Here is a 20321-nt window from a genome sequence, read left to right as displayed (position 1 = left end):
CTTAATCAATCCATAGTTCAAATTTTTACTGCAAGTTTTCTGTTAAACCTGCTAATGAATGTAGTTGTTTACAATAATTTTTCAAAAAACATTGTGTACTTCCCCCATTCTTTATTCAGATTTGACTCTTCCTGGCTCCTAATTCTTCCTGTAAGTTTTGCCACTTCAGCATATTTCATTAATTTTATCTGCTACTCTTCCTTGGTTGAAACTGTATTTTCTTTCAATCTCTGGGCTATCAATATTCGGGCAGCTGTCATCACGTACATAAACAATTTCTTCAGGTCCTTCAGGATGTCTGTACCTAAGAAAAGTTTCTGGTTTCTTCAGAATGGTTATTTTCAACATTTTTTTTCAACTCGTTATATATCATTTCCCCGAAAGCTTTTACAGTGGTACCTTGGGTTAAGATAAGACCTTAATTCTTAACCTGAAACTATTCTTAACCTGAGGTACCACTTTAGCTAATGGGGCCTCCTGCTGTCGCCGCAGTGCTGCCTCACAATTTCTGTTCTCATCCTGAAGCAAAGTTCTTAACCCTAGGTACTATTTCTGGGTTAGCGGAGTCTGTAACCTGAATCATCTGTAACCTGAAGCGTCTGTAACCCAATGTACTACTGTACCAGCTTGCATGACTACCATATATGATTATATGTGCCCTCTATCTCTTTACATTTCCAGCACATATTAGAATTTGATTCACACATTTTAGCTAATTTAAAGGTAAAGGTAAAGGTACCCCTGCCCGTACGGGCCAGTCTTGCCAGACTCTGGGGTTGTGCGCCCATCTCACTCAAGAGGCCAGGGGCCAGCGCTGTCCGAAGACACTTCCTGGTCACGTGGCCAGCGTGACATCGCTGCTCTGGCGAGCCAGAGCTGCACACGGAAACGCCTTTTACCTTCCCGCTAGAAAGCGGTCCCTATTTATCTACTTGCACCCGAGCGTGCTTTCGAACTGCTAGGTTGGCAGGCGCTGGGACCGAGCAACGGGAGCGCACCCCGCCGCGGGTATTCGAACCGCCGACCTTTCGATCGGCAAGCCCTAGGTGTTGAGGCTTTTACCCACAGCGCCACCCGCGTCCCCCTTTAGCTAATTTACTAGGAGTAAAATACCAGCAGTACATCATTTTCATATAGCTTTCTTTCGAAGTATAACATTCTGTGTATTCGAGATCTATATTTCACAATCTCTCCCATGCTCTTAACTCAATATTATAACCAAAATCCCTCGTCCAGTGTATCATCACTGATTTGACCTGCTCATCTTTCATTTGCCAATCAAGTAGTAGTTTATGCATTTTAGAAATTAATTTGTTTTTATTTTCTAGCAACTCTTCTTCAGATTGAAGGGTTTTATTTAAATAACCTTTCTTTTTAACTGACTTAACTGACTTTTTAACTGACTTCATTAAGCTGGTGATATTGCAGCCAATCGGTTACTAGTCCTTTTATCTCTTCGAACCTCCTTAATCTGAAATCTTGATCTACTTCTATTGATAAGACAGTTATCTCTTTCTTTGTGGAAGCTGTTGTAGAAACATTCTCACAGCTTTGTTCACTAAGCAGATGGGATGATGGTAGCATTCCATCCCACCTGAGTGGAGTACAGTAGGCCCACAATTTACACACATTTAAGTTATGTGCATTTGGCTTTACACACTTAGCAAATTAAAAATAAATTAATAAAATGGGGGAAGGGGACAGGCATCTGGGGAAAAAGACTTTGGCAACCCTACTGGCCATTGTGGTTTGACTATACACGATTTTTGCTTTAGGCGCAGTCCCTGGAATGTAAGCCCCATGTAATTTGCAAGCTTTTTGTACAATATGCAGATGCTACTAAGATGGGAGCTGTAACAGAGAAAGGTTTCAGACCTTTAATTTGGATGCTGCTCTAGCATATTAAATAGTGTCTCAGTGATAAGATTAAAACTAAAACAGACTCTCCCAGTCTACCATGGAATCTCAAACAAGCCTCCGCATATAGTTTCTGAAATTCTGCAGCTACTGTTAGATTTGTACTAATGTAGAGCCTTTGCCAGATGTGACATATTAACTTAGCTAATAAGAATAATGAGCCTCCGTCTATATGTGCAAATAAGATTAATTAATGTTTACCCTAACATGTGGCAGAAATTAGAATATTTCACTTGGGAACAGCTGAAGAGAAGAGAGCAATGAGTCTTCTTTGTAGCTGTGATCAGCTGTATATGGTTTTCTAGTTATGCAGTGGGCACTCGTGGTAGCACCAACTAAATCAAAACTATGATCACAGTTTGCCCATGAGGCTCTTTGGGCAGAATGTTTTGATCTACTAAAGAAAAACAGAAACTGGCTCAGTGAGCAAATTGCGTTAGTTCCCCAGTGTTTGAGGTTGAATTATTTAAGTTTAGTAGTTTTCAGTAGCTGTACCCAGAAAGAAGTTTTCAGTAGCTGTACCCAGAAAGAAGTTAAATGTGAAACCGTGAAGGAATGAGTTTGGCTGACCCCAGCAAGCATGGTGAATTGTTAGGGATGATGGGACAGTTCAGCAGCATCTGGAGAACCAGAAGTTCCCCACCCCAACACAAAACATATTTCGGGTAATCAGATCCCAATGGCCTTCAAGTAAAGCAGCAGTAATGCTCCTGATAAAGAATGTAGCTGATAAAGAACTGGTGTTTGAGATGCTCAGTCCCAATGAATAATCTTGCAGCCCTATTTTGTTCCAGTCAGAGTTGCTGGATCAATTTCAAAGGAAGCTCTAAGTACAACATGCTTCAATAGTTTAAATGAGAGGTTAGATATTATTATTATTATTAATAATAATAATAATAATAATAATAATAATAATTTCATTATTCACCTGCTATTTAACCTATAAATTGCTTTACTCAGTTATATTCAAATAAATGTGCAATTACAAACGCTTCATCTTTGTACCTATCTGAGTTACACTAGGCCATCAAAGATTTACTCAGAATATAAGAAACAAAGTCTGCAGCTCACTGCTAGACAGAGAGGCCGATCTTTAACACGTCCTTATAACAACACACTTGGACCATAATAACCTCAGCATGCAGGTGCAATGGTGGGGAAAACTTCACCTATTAATTTTCTGCCCAGAGAATAGTCTGAATGTGACACAGTTCCACTGCTGGTCTAGCTTTGAGCACAGCCTGGGGCCAGCTAGGTAAAAGAATAAGGTAGCAACATAACAAATAAGTCACATGAGTCCAGCTAGGAAAAAAAAGGTGAAAATCTTTTGAGTACTTGTACTATACATTCTCTTTGCCTTTCTGATACAGTGTTTTGGGTATAGATTTCACAGTAAAGTTCCAAATCTCTGTGTGTTTAGTTATTGGAAATATTTTACTACACTCTTATAACAACAACAAAATAGAACTGTTTGGAACATTAAAAAGTTGGCCAGATAAGTGGGTCCTACAAGGCAAAATACCTTAACTGTCAAATGCCAGGGAAAGGAGGTACGTGTTCAACATATGAGAAAAGCTATACAACAGAGATGCTAGACACATCTGTCTGGGTGTAGGGAGTTCATATTCTACATGCACAATCTTGTTTTTGCTGCCCCAATTTGGACTGCTCCTATTTTTTGATAACTTAACCTGAGCTAAATGCACACACTCATTTACTTTTGGCTTTGGTTTAGTCTCCTGCTTTTATTTTTCAATTCTTTTGTAACTTCTTATCTATGTGTCCCATTTCTTTGTGTTTCCATGCAATTCATTTTTTATTTCACTTTATCATATACACTTTCTAAACAGGTGTCCTTTACTTAAAGATAGGCACCATACCACAGTCAGCAATCTTTTCATGAGTTTGGTTAGCTTGATTTTTTTAAAAAAATATCAACAGCATTCAGGTCCTTCATTTCTGCTTAATTTATGCTCCTTCAGTTTATTTCCTGACTGTTACTAATTGCTGCTGTCCAAACATGCGCCCCTTATCTACAGTTTTCTATCTGGCCTTGCCTTACTTTCCTTTCCCTTAGATGTACAATATCCTTAAGTTCTTTCATAATTTTGGTCTCTCTTCCTTCATGATTTTTTACAAATCCCTTTGGCCTGTCTTATTTTACACCTTAGGTGCTTCCTGTCAATTGAACATTCTTCTTGATTTGTTTGAAGGGAGGTAAACAACATTGGCTATTTAATAAGCATTCTGTGTGTGTAGTGAGGGTAGACAGCACTATGTGTAAGCATGTGTTCTTCTGTACTTTGCATTGGCTTTTTCCATCACTTAACATAAAAGTCCAGTCTTTTGGGGAAGTGGATATGTTGTGCAACTATAATTATGCAATGTGATTTTGCTGTTATGTCATTGAACCCCACCTGAAAAGAGTGACAATCTGGAAGCACCCGATGTTTCTTTTCCTCGCCATTCAGAAATTGATCTCTTATTCAGTCTGTTGTCATTGTTTATCCATCAAGGTCTATAGTAACTGTGAATAGTTAGCTGCATTACACTCCCCTCAAAAAATAACCCCCTCTCAAACTGACTGCTATTTTCCCAACATTCATATTTTTGCCCTAGTATCTCCTCCAAACTTCCTTTCCATCATTTTTCTTTCTGTACATATCCCTTCTTTGTGGCTAAATACAGTCAGCCTCGTCTATCTATCTTAACATAATCAGGAATACAGATATGAACACTATATATTTTCTGATAGTGTTATTTGCTTTTCTTTTAACCTGAAAAGTATTCTGGTAAGATCAAACTAATACCATAACTTGCATGGACTCTTTTCTGTGTGTTCCATGAATCAACTACTCACTTCACATTCGTTTTGTTTTTCCCTTCTCCTTTTTCTTCCAACAAATGTTAACACTGAGTGGAATGCTCTCTGTCTTCAATGTTCCTTCTCTATGTGCCTGCAAATCTAGTACTATTGCATGTTCTCCCCCCTCCCCTAAAAAAATACCAACAAAAATTCAAGATGTCCATTTTCCAAGAAGGGTTTCAGGGGCAGGGTGAATCTGTGCAGCATCATATTCACTTTACTTGGAGTGTGATAAGTGACAGACAGCTGTTACTGGTTTCAGATCCCCAATACTTTTAGCCTGTTGCAAGGTGGCTTTGCAATCATTTCAAGATTCTGATGGAATTTAGTTTTGGGAATGAGAGCGTTGCACATTGGGCTGCTCCATCATCATGCATCAGGACAAGAGTAAGGATGTGTTTGCTGAGCACATCGGGGCTGTGAAGCCAATACTTTCAGTCACCTGACTGGGAACCATGTGCAATTCTGCACTGAGATTACTGTAGAAACTTTTAACTTGTAATAGAAAAATCTGTTGTGTGACTCTCTCATAATGGCTTCACATCCCAAAATTTATGGCTGGTCCTTTATGTTCTGTCATCAACTAACATTTGGAAATACTGGCTGCCAGTTCTTCTTTGCAAAGCAAAGAACACAATTTTCAGTTCCCTCCCCATTAGAAATTACTGTGTCTTCACCTATTTGTGTTCCAAACTTCATCTAGTGGAAGTGCCATATCCATTTTGGGTACATTTCTTGGCTTCTTGTTTCTATGGACAGAATTAGAATGAGAATGGATTAGGGTGGCCACTTGTACATCACAAAAAAGGAGAGAAAGAAGACACAGATTTGCATAAAATATGCATATGCTAACAGGTTTATAGATGCAAATTTAGAAACAATGTATATATTTTGAATACAAATACAGTACATTTCACCTTAGTGGGGAAGATTGTGAGCAGCTGACCTGTGTGCTTGCTTAGTCAGATGCCCAGATAGGCAACTTTAAGGCCCCTGTTGCTCTCCCTTCATTTTTAAACCAGTCTGGACAGCTCTTCAGATAGACAAACCCCATCAAGCAGAGGACTCTTCTCAAATCTCTTCAAATAGAGGACTGTGTTCTTAAAGTTGGAGTTGTACACATAGGATCATAGAATTGCCTGCCCATAAAGGCATACAGGAGGCAAAGCTAACAAGAGCTGAAAATATACCTGAGCTTCATTTCAGGTGAGCTGGTGGGGGTTTACAAAATTTCTGGAAACAAATGATGGCATGTCACTTACTGTTCACCGATGCTAGGTTTGAATTTGAGGCAAAGAAGTCACCTATGTAGTTTATCACCCATTGCATTTTTATTGCAAATTACATACTTGAGCAGCTTCATTCATTCAACTGAAGTCATTTCAGGTGACCTTTTCTTCAGTACAGCAGCTCTGAACAGAGCATTGTGAAGTTGCTAATTGTTTTGGACATGGTATGCAAGAACTCTTGAGGGAGTTGAGCCTTGTTGTTCAACGATTACAGCACACAAATTGACTTGGGTGTTTTATTTCTGTGGTGACGGGGGCATGCGAAGCAATAAATTTCTTTCGCGGATCATCTAATCATGAAAATAATGTTGAGGTATTTTGATTGACGTGCTGAAGCTGTTAATTTGGAGCATATCAAGATCAAATGGAAGTTATTGCAATTAGTCAGTGATTGTGTTATATTTTCAGTTTCAGTTTTTAAATGCCACATTTTACATATTTCCCCTTGCATTTTAAAGCCATAATTCATGATCATGGGATGTTGGTGACACTGTTGTGTTTCACATGGTCAGTGTTTCCTTCCTTCTCAAAATAAGAGTCTGCTTTAAGTTTTGGAGTATTCAGTCTCAGTATTTTATGCTGCCAGTAATTACCGTAAGTGGTGGTTTGTGCCTGTTGGGCATAACCTGTAAGGCACTAACCTAGTGCAGCCTTCAGCTACCTGGTACCATCCAGATGTTTTGGACCACAGCTGCCATTTGCACCAGCCAGCATATGCTGAAGCCCATTAAAGTAAGTTCAGCTAATACTATGTAACCCAGTGCTGCTTATTTATCCTGGAGGAGTTATCTCAACCAGAAGTCTTCCCCAGACCTACTTCTGGAGATATGGTAATTTCTTAACTAGCGATATGAAGGACTAAGCTTGGAACTTTATACCTAAAAACCATTTGCTCTCCCAGTGGCTTCTGCCCCCAGATAACATTGCTGTCAGTGTAAACTATAGTGCAGCATAACATCTGCACCAGTGCTAATGCTTACCATGCTTAATTTTTAACTGCTGCTTGAAGTTAGTTTCATAACACTGCCTGAAGCTAGCCATGTTTTACATTAGCTTTGATAACAGTGGTAACTCAACTGGGATGTGAAGGATGGAGAGAATTCACATAAGGTTGGATTGTCTCAGGAAATACTCGCATCATTGGGAAATCATTGCTTACTGGCATACACAAATAGTTGATAGAAATTGCTGGAAAACTTTAGTTCTTGACCCAGGAAGTACAACTGTTACAACTTGTATGATGTATGAATGACAATTGCATTAGGACTATGGGCACCTACTTATTGTTAATGAAGGACTTTGTGGCCAGACATGTTTTATCCAACTTGCAGGGGAAATGAATATTTGTTGGGAGTTCTTTGATTATACTCTTAAGTGCTGATTCAGTTCCAAATTGAGATTAGGTTCCCCGCCCCCATCACTATTCTATTCTTTAGAGATTTGCTGTTGTCATTAAGTATTGTGGATGCTGCTACTCTTAGTGTACTATTTCTTCTTCTGCTCCCCAGAAAGACGTATTGGGAAATAACTGGGGAGTACTAGTTAATTCTGAAGTCCCACATGTGTGGGAAACTGCAAAAGAAAAATGACTGACTGTCTGAATTCAAAAAGTGCATGGGGCTTGACTCACTCAGTAGCCCTTAAAGCCCACAGCAGAGTTTAAAACAGAGATATATGCAGCATTTGCAAAACATAGGAAATATAGGTTGTTAGATCTTTGAATGACCCAGTATTGTTGTTGGCATCTGTCTGTCTTGAGACAATAGAGTGCACATCTGGAGGTGATGTCAAACCTCTGCATTAGCAGCACCAAAGTGACCTCCCTGGGGCGCAAGCCTGGGCTGTGTATATGGAGGTCCTGGGCTACTCAGACAACAAGACCCCTGTCTCAGCCTTGCTGATGTGGTCCAGAGGAAAGCAGAACAATATGTTTGGTACCAGCTTGGCCAGAAAGATGTGTACAAGGAACTATTCAACTATCTTAGGACTCCACTCTGGATTTGTATAGGGTTTACTTTATTCTCCTGAAGATATCCCACAAGGCAGCACAGGTTTATGTTCAGAGTTTTCCTTCTGCTAGATGGGCTACCTTCCCAGTCTGACAAGCCCTGTTTGCCCATCACTTCCCTCTACAGCACACGCAGAATCCTCCTTCTTGACCGTTGGATCCACTATTGGTCTAGTCTGCTCAATCTGCCAGAGCCTGTCTTTGTGTTTGGGGGAGGTCCCTAACTCACCAAGGGTTTGAGACCCAAAGGTTATCCTCACCTGGTTTAACTGGCCAGTCGAAGCTGTTCCTAGGGTGTGGCTACTGTTGCATGCAGACAGTTTCTAGGAGCCACAGGTGAGAGCTGAGTGCAGGGTGGGGACCAAAGGTGGACAAACTACAAAGCACAACATGTCCCCCATCAGAGGTATTACCCCTCCCCTTCACAGCTTCTCTAGAAATGTACTCCTTTGTGGTCCTTCATCTACTTACTAGCATGGTTGTGCATGGTTGGGTTTGACGGAAAAATCTCCCACAAGGCACACTATACTCAATAAATATGGGTAACATTATGAAGTCTGAATCTACACTCTGTCTCCATCTTCTAGCAGGAGACGAAGCTTCCAGTAGTTAGAGCAGCATACCTAAAGCAAATGGTTACCACAAGTGACCAAGCAATTTTATAATCACAAAAGATATAGTTTTAATTTTAATCTAGCAAAAACAACAACTTATTTTATTTCTATCTCTGAATTCTACTAAGCATCAACCACTCACTCTTTTTATGTCAGCAAGCCACCATCATTGCTATTTATTTGGAGTCAGGCAGTTTACTGTGAGCAACAAAGGTAGGAGTGTGGAAGTAGAACAGATGTGAAATGTCGAAGATTTTTTTTTTTAGTATTCACAGCTGTGCCCCATATGACTTTTCTGGCACCCAAGAGCAAAGAGGCTTACCGTTACCTGATCTCATCTGTAATGTTTTATATGACGTTTCTTGGAACATTATTAATAATCCCAACTGCAAAAGAAAAATGGAGCACATGACTAATGGGTATTTATCTATTTGCCTGCTGTTTGTATCCTTCTTGCTGCTCAGAATACATAAATATTCAAAAGTCATTATTTGGAAGGGCAAATGAACTTGCAACAGAAAATGTGTTGGTTTTTCATGCCGCCAATAATTATTTCCTGTTTGGAAATGGAATGGTTCAAATTTGTATTAATTCAGACAGTATCGTATTGTATTAATTCAGAATGCATACACACATTCTTTCTCCCTTTTTCTCATTCTCTCTCTCTCCCTCTCTCTCTCTCCCTCTCTCTCTCACACACACACACGTGCACACATGCACAACAACTGTTACTAGGAATTATTATTTGAAGGTGTTGCACTATTATCACAGATTTCTGCATAGAAGAATTTCAATAGGAATGTTCATGGTATTGTAGTTCTTACATGTTTAAGAAAAATTAATAGCTGTAGTTAGAAGATAATTACAAAGAAGAAATGCTTTTAAATAATGCCATGGCTAATCTTTTCCTGACAGAAAGCAGAAGAAGAAGATCTTGTCCTTACCCCTGATGGCACCAGGGAATTCCTCACCTTTGAAGTTCCCCTTAATGATTCTGGATCAGCTGGGCTTGGTGTTAGTGTGAAAGGTAACCGGTCAAAAGAGAACCATGCAGACCTGGGCATCTTTGTCAAATCCATTATTAATGGTGGAGCAGCTTCTAAGGTAAGTGGATAAATAATTAGCATTTTTAAAAGACCTGGTAACTTTCCATTATTTATTTTCTTTAACATGTTTTCCAATTCTTTCCTGATTTTTCCTTTGAATCATAAGTATATTTCATCATTTTATATTTTATTGCTACGGAACATCTACTGTTTCCACCTTGATCACCAATGAAACAGCAGGACACTATTAAAGAAAATAAAACATTATTCTTTTATGTGCAAAGTTCCAGACCTGCCTACTTATAAAATGTTCAGCAGAACAATGGTGTGGTCAATGGGAGATTTTGCAGCCGACCAGCCCTGCTCCTCAACAAGTTTCCTAGGACTCCTGTGGCCCAATCAGGAGGAACATCTACAATCCTGGGTTCAGTATTTTTGGAGGTCTTCTGTCTGACGATGCAGATTTAGCAGCAAAACCTATCTGAACCATAGAGTGGTCATTGCCTGTAGCACCCAGCTAGTTACACAATAGACCTGAAAGAGGTGGGAAGGAATGATACGAGTCGGGCGTATGGCAGCAAAGTGAGTACCCTCTCCTTTTTGCCAAGACTAGAGAGACCAACAAGTGTTTTGCTCTTATAGGAACGCATGGTGTTGCCTTATATGGAGTTAGACCATTGGTCCTTCAAGCTCAGTATTGTCCACACTGATTTGCAGCAGCTCTCCAGAGGTTCAGACAGAAGACATCCCCAGGCCTTCCTGGAGATGCTAAGGATTGAACTTGGATCCTCCTGCATCCAAAGCAGATGCTCACAGCCCTTCCTCACATGAATTGCATTTGCTTTCAAACCATGGAAGACACCAAATTGGAAAAGAAGTTCATAGTGAGGCCAAGGAGAAAGCTCTCTTTTGGCCTTTTCTGGCCTCAGGGACAGAGGAGCCAAAAGTGATGACATACTCCTTGGACTCTAAATAAAAAAAAGAATTCCTTCCAGTAGCACCTTAGAGATCAACTAAGTTTGTTATTGGTATGAGCTTCCGTGTGCATGCCAATAACAAATAGCCAATACCAATAACAAACTTAGTTGGTCTCTAACTAAGGTGCTACTGGAAGGAATTCTTTTTTATTTTGTTTCAACTATGGTAGACCAACACGGCTACCTACCTGTAACTAGATCCTTGGACTCTGTTATAGATGGGATTATTCACATATAAATGCACGATGCCACCATCTCATAAGAATATTGAATGTTGTAAGATGAAGAGAGGAAGGTCCCAATGTTCAGTGGAGCTATGTTACCAATGCTGTATAATTTTATTGTAACTAGTATGGCTTGGGGATTACTTTCAAGGGCTCAGGGAGGAAAGACGGGAACAACTCTTAAAAGCACATTTCACTTAGTATGCTGTTTACATAAACAGATTATGATAATGATGTGAAGTTCAAATATGTATATAATTGGGAGCGATATGTCTGTAGTGATTTCTTCAAAAGTCATTATAGTTGTGTTCGCTTAACCATAAACTCTCAGGATTAAGATTAGCTAAAAGATGCTGGAAAGGTCCTTTATTTTTTCCTAACGTGAACATTATTCCCTTGCCAGGATGGAAGACTCCGAGTGAATGATCAGCTAATAGCAGTAAATGGAGAATCGTTATTGGGCAAAACGAACCAAGATGCCATGGAAACCCTGCGAAGGTCCATGTCCACAGAGGGAAACAAGCGTGGAATGATTCAGCTCATTGTAGCAAGGCGAATAAGCAAGTGCAATGAGGTAAGAGCTGTGTGCCTTTTATCACCGATAAGATTTTGTTTCATAGGGAAATTATACGATAGGAGGAAACATGGAAAAGCCCATTCTTAGAAGTATAATTATCTGATTATGGTATAATATACCATAATATAATTGCACTCCAGTATCTGTAAGTAATTGGGATCACGATGGCATAGAAACAAATAAAATAAATTTGGTCATGTTTCACAGGGACCTTTTCTTCATACATACCCCAATGTAATTAATATTGAAATCTGTATAGCTTCAATAGCACTTGTATTATACCAGCTACTCTGGCTTCCAGTATGTTTTTCGGTCCAACTGAAAGTGCTGCTTTTTAACCTTTAAAGTCCTAACCAGTCTAAGCCCAAGTAATCCGACAGGCCACATACTGCTGAACCATCCCACCCACACTCTGAAATCCCAGTTGGAGGCCCTCTCAGTGTGTCTATCTCCTAGGTCTGTGAGGTGGGGTATCATGGGGGAGAGGGCCTTTTCTGCAGAGCCTTTGGAACTCTTTCCCAGTAGAGCTTCAACAGGCAGATACACTTCAGGCCTTTTGGGAGAGACTCATTTCCTTTGATTGGCCTTTGCGCTAGCTGGATGGAGGTTGGAATATTATGTTGTTTCTATTGTGAATCTCATTTATTCTCACTTTTTGTAATTTTTTAAAAAAGTTTTTTTTAAGGTTATATTTCTGTAAGCCATTTTGCCTTGAGAAGCAGAGGTGGGCTGGCCACCTTATCTAATGTTTAAAAAGTTATGGAAAGGTGTTGTTTGGCTAAAACTGAGTGGATTTGGGGCTTGTGAATTTCATTAAAGAGTTCTCACCCTTTGTTCCATAGTTTAAGTACTTAGAAAATCATTCTGTTTGAAGCCCCCTCTGCTAAGAAAAAAAGTTTGGATGCAGGAATATATCTATTTTAAGGGAGGGGGAGATCTGTACCACACATGTACTGTGGTATGAAAACAGAGCTTACCATTCCTGATGTGGTTCTGACACCTTTGATGGCTCTGATCCATTCCATTTCTGCAATAATATGTGACTCTAAAATAAAAACAGAAACTGTACAAAATTCCTGTTTAACAGCCTGGATCTAGGCACATCAAAGAAGCGTTTGAGTTAAATGTGTTGTAAATTTAAACAGGGAAAAAAGGTAGAGAAAAACGGGACTCTGGTGGCACAATGTTTTATCGCATATACAACACATATAAATCATTTTTTCTTTACCAGTGTAGCCAAGTCCATAGTTTATCACAAAATATAAATTTAAATATGTGTTTAATCTTGGTAGACACATTTCTAAACTTATTTTACCCCAAACTACTTTTTGAATACCTATTTTGATACATCCCATTTATTTGATACATTGAGATGAAAATGCATCAGAAAATTTGAAGAAGTTCAAGATATCAGGGCTGTAACACCATCCTGTATTCTTGAGAACTTTTTCAACCGTCGTTTTTTTGAGCAGAACTGTATTTTTGCTTTTCCATGCTACTGACATGTACTCCAAATAGGCTCCTTGGTAAACACTGAGTAAAAAACATTATATAAAGACATGTGTAGTTATAAAAAGCAAATGAAGCTGTTGATTTATGAGGGAAAATCCAGATTCCACACCCTACCAATACCATTTGGACCAACCAAATGGTGCAGAACAGGGAAAAAAGCTTTTGAGTTCTCCAAAACTATTAATCAGGCTGGATCTTAAGCATGGAGTCACAGTCTTTAGTTGTAGCATGGAAGGAACTAGCAGACTTCTTTACATTATGTTTCACTAGGTGTTGTGCAGCTTTCAAGTTGCAACTGGGTCTGGCCCTAGGATCTCTGGGGCAAAGAAGCATAGATAAAGTGCATATACATACTGCAATGGTTATATGGGGTTGCTCGTGCGTAAGTTGCCACCACTCCTGGCTAGGTAGCCTGGTTAAACCTTTCCTGGCTGGACAGCCCTTCACTTTGTGGCTGTTCAGTCGCTAGCAGAATCCGTCAGTGGGCGTTTCTTGAACTTGCTCCAGCAAAGAAGTTCTTTGACACCAAGTCTACGCCTACTTTCCCTGCACGGAAGTCTTCTGCGCAGGGTGGGTGTGGGTAGCGGAGGACCTGTGCTCTCCCCACTGGTCTCCGGCGAAGAGTCCTGGAGCCCTCTCTTCGATTCCCCCATCCGCCCCCCTTTATCCCTGGTGTTACGCTGATTTCCTTCCCCAGCTGCTGAGTCCCCTCTCTCCCTGCTTGGCCCTTCTCCGGCATCGCTTGGGAGCCCTGCCTCCACTTCTGGCTCCGATGTCAGTTCCCTGACACATATATTTGCATACATATATTTAAATGTTGTAAAAACACTGCTGTTTCTGCAAAACCCTGAATCTGGCACTGTAGAATCTTTCTTGTTAAGACTGGGTACAATTCAGGCAAAGCCAAAATTCAGAACCTGGTGTGTGTGTTTGCATTATTGTACACCCTCAGGATAAAAACTTATGTATATACACTATTGTACTGTTAGTGCTCAGGACAATAAGCATAAATACAGATTTAATGTCACATACTCTAGGAAACATGTAGCTGGCAGGTTGTTGCTCAGCTTCCACTTATTCCAGTGCATGGCCTCAATAAAGCATGTTTTAAACAAGTGTGTTGAACTTTGGCCCAGGCAAACAAGGTAGACGCCAGAAAGTCTCAGGGCCTATAAATAAAATGTGTAGCGGAGTTAAGCACATTGAGAAATAGCCTTGTGTATCACTGCACAAGCTGCCTTCTGTTAGAGCTTAATATTAGGGGATAGACAATGTCTGCCTTGCTTTTCTCCAAGCTTTTGTCTGGGAAAATTAAAATATGTTTCTCTTTCAGAAGTGGTTGCATAAATCCCCCAGATCTCTGTTGTTGAAATGGCTACCTCTCCCATTCAGCATGTCACTGGTTTGTGTTAGGGCTGGAAAACAGTATTGGTTGCGAAGCTTATCAAGGCATCACAGCTATAACACAATGTGAAAGGTTATGTTCAACTTGTTCACCCTCATAATTGTTTTCTACATCCGATTCCAAAGATTTATAACTTTGTAAGTCTACATTTGAATCATGAGGGATGTTCAGAGAGGTGTTGCTGGAGGTGGAATTTTGATTGGAGAAATCATTGTAGCTGGTAATAAGTTGAAAAATTCCCTTTTCTGTTTTTAACCCAGAGGCCTCTTTTTTCTTTGGCTGTTAGAATAATGATAGTACTTCAGACTAATGTGTTCTGGGATTTAAATTGGAGTTTTGTACATTGTCTTGTAATAAAAAAGAAGTTAAAATGTGACTGTTAGCATATTGGGCCATAGAGACTGTATTCATTTTAAATACTCCTAAATTGCCAGACTACTTCTTTTTAAAAAAAGGTTTTAAAGAGTAGTACAAGCCTTTCAGTGGCATCGTATTTTAGACCTCAGTGGCCACTGAAAGACTGGGCTCTACTTCAGTTGACCTGAATTTTATTTTTATTTTTTTTACAATTATTTGAGTGAAACAGTAAAAAGGTTTAATTAAAGGGTAGTGTGTGTGTGTGTGTGTGTGTGTGTGTGTATGCGTGCGTGCGTGCGTGCATTTGGCCATGCTTCTTGTGAAAGGGTACAGGGTCTTCAAATTTGGCAGAGGGACCTGCTTCTCTTTCTCTTCGGTTTTTGAGTGTCTGTTCTGAATCCTCCAAAACCAAACATTCCCTGCTTCCCAATGTTCATTACCTACCTTCATGACAACCCTAGAAAGATGACAATCAAAGTAGTGATGAGAGGAAAACTTAATGTTACCATGTACTGTTATGGCAACACTTTTTTTAGATGGTCATTTCCCCCTACTTTATTAATACACCACCTGGCAATTCTATTGTTGAAATGCCAGTGGTCATTTAACTGTCCCTTTATCATTTGTTAGATAAGGAACGAACAAGTTCTGGTTAGAGCAGGTAGTATTTATCAAGTACCTAGTATTTATCGAGCAGCTTGTTCTTATCTAGATGATGAAGGACCATGTGGCAAAGTCCCATTTCTTATTTAAAACATGGCCCTGTCTGCATAAGGACAAAAGTGCCTGTTTTAGTGTGGGCTGCTTTCCTGCTCATGACTGATTTGTGCAATAACATTACAGCTTCTGACCAGCGACTAACAGTGACGCTGTGATAAACCTTTGTTTTGTTGCCAGATGTCATTCTATTCTTGAAAGAGATTAGGGAACAATGGGCACCCTTTTTATTTTAACTCAGCCGAACCCCCACCTGTTTTGACTGTAGACACATGTATGACATTAAGAAAATAACTGCTGAATAACTTGTGGACAGTAAGGAAGGAGTGCATGCTTAAAAGTGCCATAAAAGTTTTATAAATGCAATTAAAAGTTGAGCACCGAACATTGTTGTTGTTGGTGTTTTGGAAGTATCTTAAAAATCCCAAGAGGGCTGTCTGGAATGATGCTGGGGTTAAGCAGGTGGGTAATCACTGGATGGTGGATTAGATGGGCCTTTGGTCTGACTCTGTGAGCAAGACTCTTCTCATGTTCTCCCATCTCAACATTTCTGTCTGCATGGGGAACAGGGAACATTTCAGGTGATGGTGTATATTCCACAGCCCTGTTTGTCTCTGCTACATGAAACAGACCTCAAAGCAAAGTTCAGGAGCCACTAGACCACCTTGTCCCCATCCCCTCCCTTCCTGCCTAAGCTACTCCCTTGGTTTGTAATTAGCATGCATATGCCTTGTCTAACAGGGAAGTCTATCCTACTTGAAGCAGATGTCTTCACAGTAGAGGAAGTTGTGTCATGGGTGTTTGGAGAGATGGTTGCTTAGGCTGGAGCCTTGCCTTGCCTGAGAGATTCTTTCCCATCATGAGCAGCTATCCACCACATACGATGCCAGGGTAGATAAATAACATGAATCTAATGTTTTCATACATATCTCAGTAATATGTATTTCATACATATCCATGCAAGATTGGATTTAAATATATTGTTACGAAAGTTGCCCACCATACCCAGTCTCTGCCAAGCAGTAGCAAGGTTCCAGGGTTATGTTTCTGTTGGGCATCAAGTTCTTAATAAATATGGTTTATTCCACACATATTTGCACCAGAAGCTTTCGATGCAGGAAGTGCACCGTTTACAGCATTCAGGTCTCAAAAGGGGCTTGTTCCTCACAGCAGTGCAGCTTTGGATTCCACTACTGTATATCTCTGTGTCTCTGTCCCAGCCTGCCTTCACTAGCCCATCAAGATGGTCTGCCCTTCAGCCCCTGCATGGAGTTCTACCTATTTCCTGCTTTTCCTTCCCAGAACGCCCTTGCCAGACACCTCCCCCCTCCTGTCCGCTAACCCCACTCCTACCTGCTATTCCAAGCCTAGTTTTAAAAGATGACCATTTTCCTGTAACCTATGTCATCTCTCAGCTTAACATTGGCAACCTCCTTTGATGCAGTCTCAAGGATTTCGCTGTGATGGGCCATCAATGCCTTTTGTCATGCTTAACAGCTTCTTCTGTCCTGGCCTGGAAAGAGAGCTTAGCCTATATTTTTGCACTGCTTTGCATCTTCCCTTCAATGGCTCCTACCATTTTACTAATTTCTAACATTCACTAATTCTAGCAGTTATGGGTGCCTTTGCACCCCTAAACTCAAATCTGTAACATCATGTTGTAGAGGTGCGTGGGATGTGGGGATGGAGAGAGATCCATACCATGGCCACATTGCAAGTTCTTCGGTGTGCTGAGATTTGAACTGGAGACATTGGACTCATAGCTCATGCCATTAACCACTGTGAACACAAAGTAAGGTCTGATGGTCTGAGGCCCAGGCATAAAGTTGTCATAGTAGATAAAGCAGCCTGGGCGCTCCCATATGTTCTGGACTACAACTCCCATCATTCCCAGCCAGTGCTTGGGCAAAGGCTGAGATAAATGACAGAATAGACCTTGGTTCTGCACCTTTCCCACCCCTTTCTGTTCTCTTCCCGTCAGCAAAACTTGCCCTTGCTTTGACACATTTTCTTTATGCAAACCTTCTTGCAGAAGAACCAACAAAAGTGTTTTTAAAAAGGGCTTCTGTGCAATCTTCTCCTCCCCTTTTACAAAAAAAACTTTTGTTGGGTTGTTGTTGTTGTTTTGCAAGTTTATAAAAGGCATTGTATCTTTAGTTAAATATTTGTGTGGCTGACTGTTGATGTCTTGATTTAAATCTGGCTTTTGATATGCTAATTTGTCACTGAATAAAGTCTTTTTCCCATGAAAGTGGTAAGACATGCCAGCACTCTTTTCAGAGTGCAGCCATTAAGCAACAGTGCTGTTGTTTACCCCTCTCTGTAAGCTGCTGCTTACCAGTTCACCTGGAGCGAATGCCTATTCCTCTCCCTAGGTTCCTAAGCTGCCTCTTTCTCTGTGCCTCTTTTTGAAAAGAATAGAGGGGGGAAATCTACTCAGAGCTAGATAGTGTTTAGATATGCATTGTCCCTTGAGAAATGGTTATATTATGTGGTTCAATAAAGAACTAGACATTTGTTATATAAACTTGAAGATACAGTCCTATCTCCCTGGGAAAATAAGTCATGTTAGTCATTTAGGGTAATTTTCACCCTTTGTTTGAAGAAAGTTAAAACAAAGTACAGTTCATTTGTGCGAATACCCTTGGCATGCAACTTTCAGTCCCTGGATAGTATCTCTTTCTCTTTCCTTTTTAATAGCATTTCAGAATTTTAACATTTTTATTCTTCTTAAATTTGCCTTTGATTCCGTTACATCAGAGGCTTTGAATATTGTTTAATTTACTTTTCAGTGGAACTGTCAGTAGTAATCTGCAATTTTAGGAGGGGGGGAACCTGAATAAAACAAATCCCCGATTCACAATTTAAACCTTATTGAGCCTAATTCACTTGCATGGCAAGTTTATTATTCTCCTGCAGCCTGACGTGCCTCCAATGGTAATTGTGTTGACCCTTCTATGCAGTAAATCTCCCTAGTGCTGATCAAACTGGGAAAGATAAGGCTACAATTCAGAACTTCATTAAATATCTCATTTATATTAAAAAGACGATAGCTTTGAACAGAAATAATACTTTATACAGTCTCTCCTCTGATTATGCTTCACCCACTTTGAAGTACTGCAAGTTTTACAAATCCCTCCTGTATCCATCATACTAGTACTATGGGATCCCCTAAATAACATGACACAATGCCTTTGGGTCGATTGCAGAGATCTATCCTGTAAATACCACATGCACAAGGTCAGACCTTTGTAGTTCACATTAATTAGAAGTTGCTACCCCTTGAGTCCAGTCTCACTCACTGAAGCGGATTAGAATCCCAACTTTATCTATTAGCATGCATAGAAATAGTGGGAACCGACCATCTTGATTTTACCACCCGTGGCTGTTTAGGTGAATAGAGGATCTTAAGGAGGGATAATTAATCTGTATTTAATATCCTTAAGTATGTGATGAAACATTGTGAGTTAAGAATGCTTGCTAAAATTCCTTTTCCAGAGAAAAACTAAATCAAAGCATCTAATAGTAGATAAAAATTGCTTACAACAGACAAATGATCAAGATGTCAGTGAAGTACCATTAAAACAGATCAAAGAGAGCAGCTCCAAAAACACTTTGGAAGAAGAGGAGTGCCTTCCCCCTTCCCCCACTCCTGTCATAGCAACAAGTGGGGGCCAGGAAGAACAGCCCAGGCAGCCTCCCCTTAGGGATTCCTCAAACAAGAAGGTCTTATAAAGGCAGCAGCATGAAAATAAAGAAGGGCCCAGTCAGACTCCCATGGAGAGGGCATTCCACAGTGTGAGTGCCACAACTGAGAAGGACCCATTCCTTATGTGGCGTATCTAAGTAAGTGGGGGAACCCAAGCAGGATGTTTAAGGGCCTTCAGTAGAGCCCGTTATTTGCAGAGAGTCCCGGATTTAATCTCCACCATTTCCTTCCTGTAACTTTGGAGAGCCACTGCCTGGCAGTAGGTAGATAATGGGGCAAGGCAGTTTCCTATGTTGATTGGATTCAGGGAAGATGCGGTCCTTCAAGTAAATAGATCCCAAACTTCTCAGGACTTTAAAGGTAAGAACCAGCACCTTGAATCGAGCATGAAAATGAACAGGTAGCCAATTACAATTACTAAGGGCCAAAGTAATATGCAGGACCAATATAATATGTTCTAGTCCCAGACAACAATTTGGTGCCAGCATTTTGAAGCAAGGTTTCTGGATGCTTTGTAAGAGTAGCCCCACATTGAGCATATCCAGGGCTTTTTTTCAGCCAGAACTCACTGGAACTCAGTTCCGGCACCTCTCAGGTGCCATTATAAGAGAACAAGGGTGAATTCTGGCACCTTTTTTTAATAGAAAGATAGCACCAAACATAAATAACACTGGCCAGGTGCAGATTTGCAATGGTTAATGGATAGTTTGCGTTGTGTCACCAGGTAGTACAAATGAGTTAGAATTAAAATATTGGTTAAGAGATCTAAAATCTTCCCTCTGCACTGGTCCTTTGTGTGTGGCATATGTAGGCAGCTGAAAAGGGAAAACAGAGGGAGAAGCCACTTTATCGCCTTCCTTTTGCTACATGATACCAAGCATAAATATTGCTCTCCTTCTTACAACTTCTGACTCTTCATAGCATGCTGATTTGTGGCACCCTGCTGGGTGCAAGGGCCTTTGAAAGCCACTACTGTGCCTGCAGGGGGCTTTAAAAAGTGGGACAAAATTCATGTGTAGTGAAGCTGATGAGATTTTGCCTAGACCCTGAAAAGATGAAGCCTCTTACCCTTAGGGTCAGAATCACTTGAGTGCATATGCAGA

At 40.3% G+C, this 20321-nt stretch overlaps 1 protein-coding gene across 6 annotated transcripts in view; it reads left to right on the top strand.

The window, feature by feature from the left end:
- PARD3 (par-3 family cell polarity regulator) overlaps window positions 1–20321 on the top strand; it is a 527255-nt gene that overhangs the window by 325916 nt on the left and 181018 nt on the right. For all 6 annotated transcript variants that reach the window (XM_081931474.1, XM_081931473.1, XM_081931472.1 and 3 more), the window contains 2 exons: window positions 9610–9798; window positions 11345–11515. In XM_081931474.1, coding sequence (XP_081787600.1) covers window positions 9610–9798; window positions 11345–11515 — 360 coding nt within the window. The remainder of the gene's footprint in view (window positions 1–9609; window positions 9799–11344; window positions 11516–20321) is intronic.

Source organism: Podarcis melisellensis, assembly GCF_964234715.1.
Source record: "Podarcis melisellensis genome assembly, chromosome: 12".
Taxonomy (NCBI): domain Eukaryota; kingdom Metazoa; phylum Chordata; class Lepidosauria; order Squamata; family Lacertidae; genus Podarcis; species Podarcis melisellensis.
This window is presented reverse-complemented; position numbering and strand designations above follow the sequence as displayed.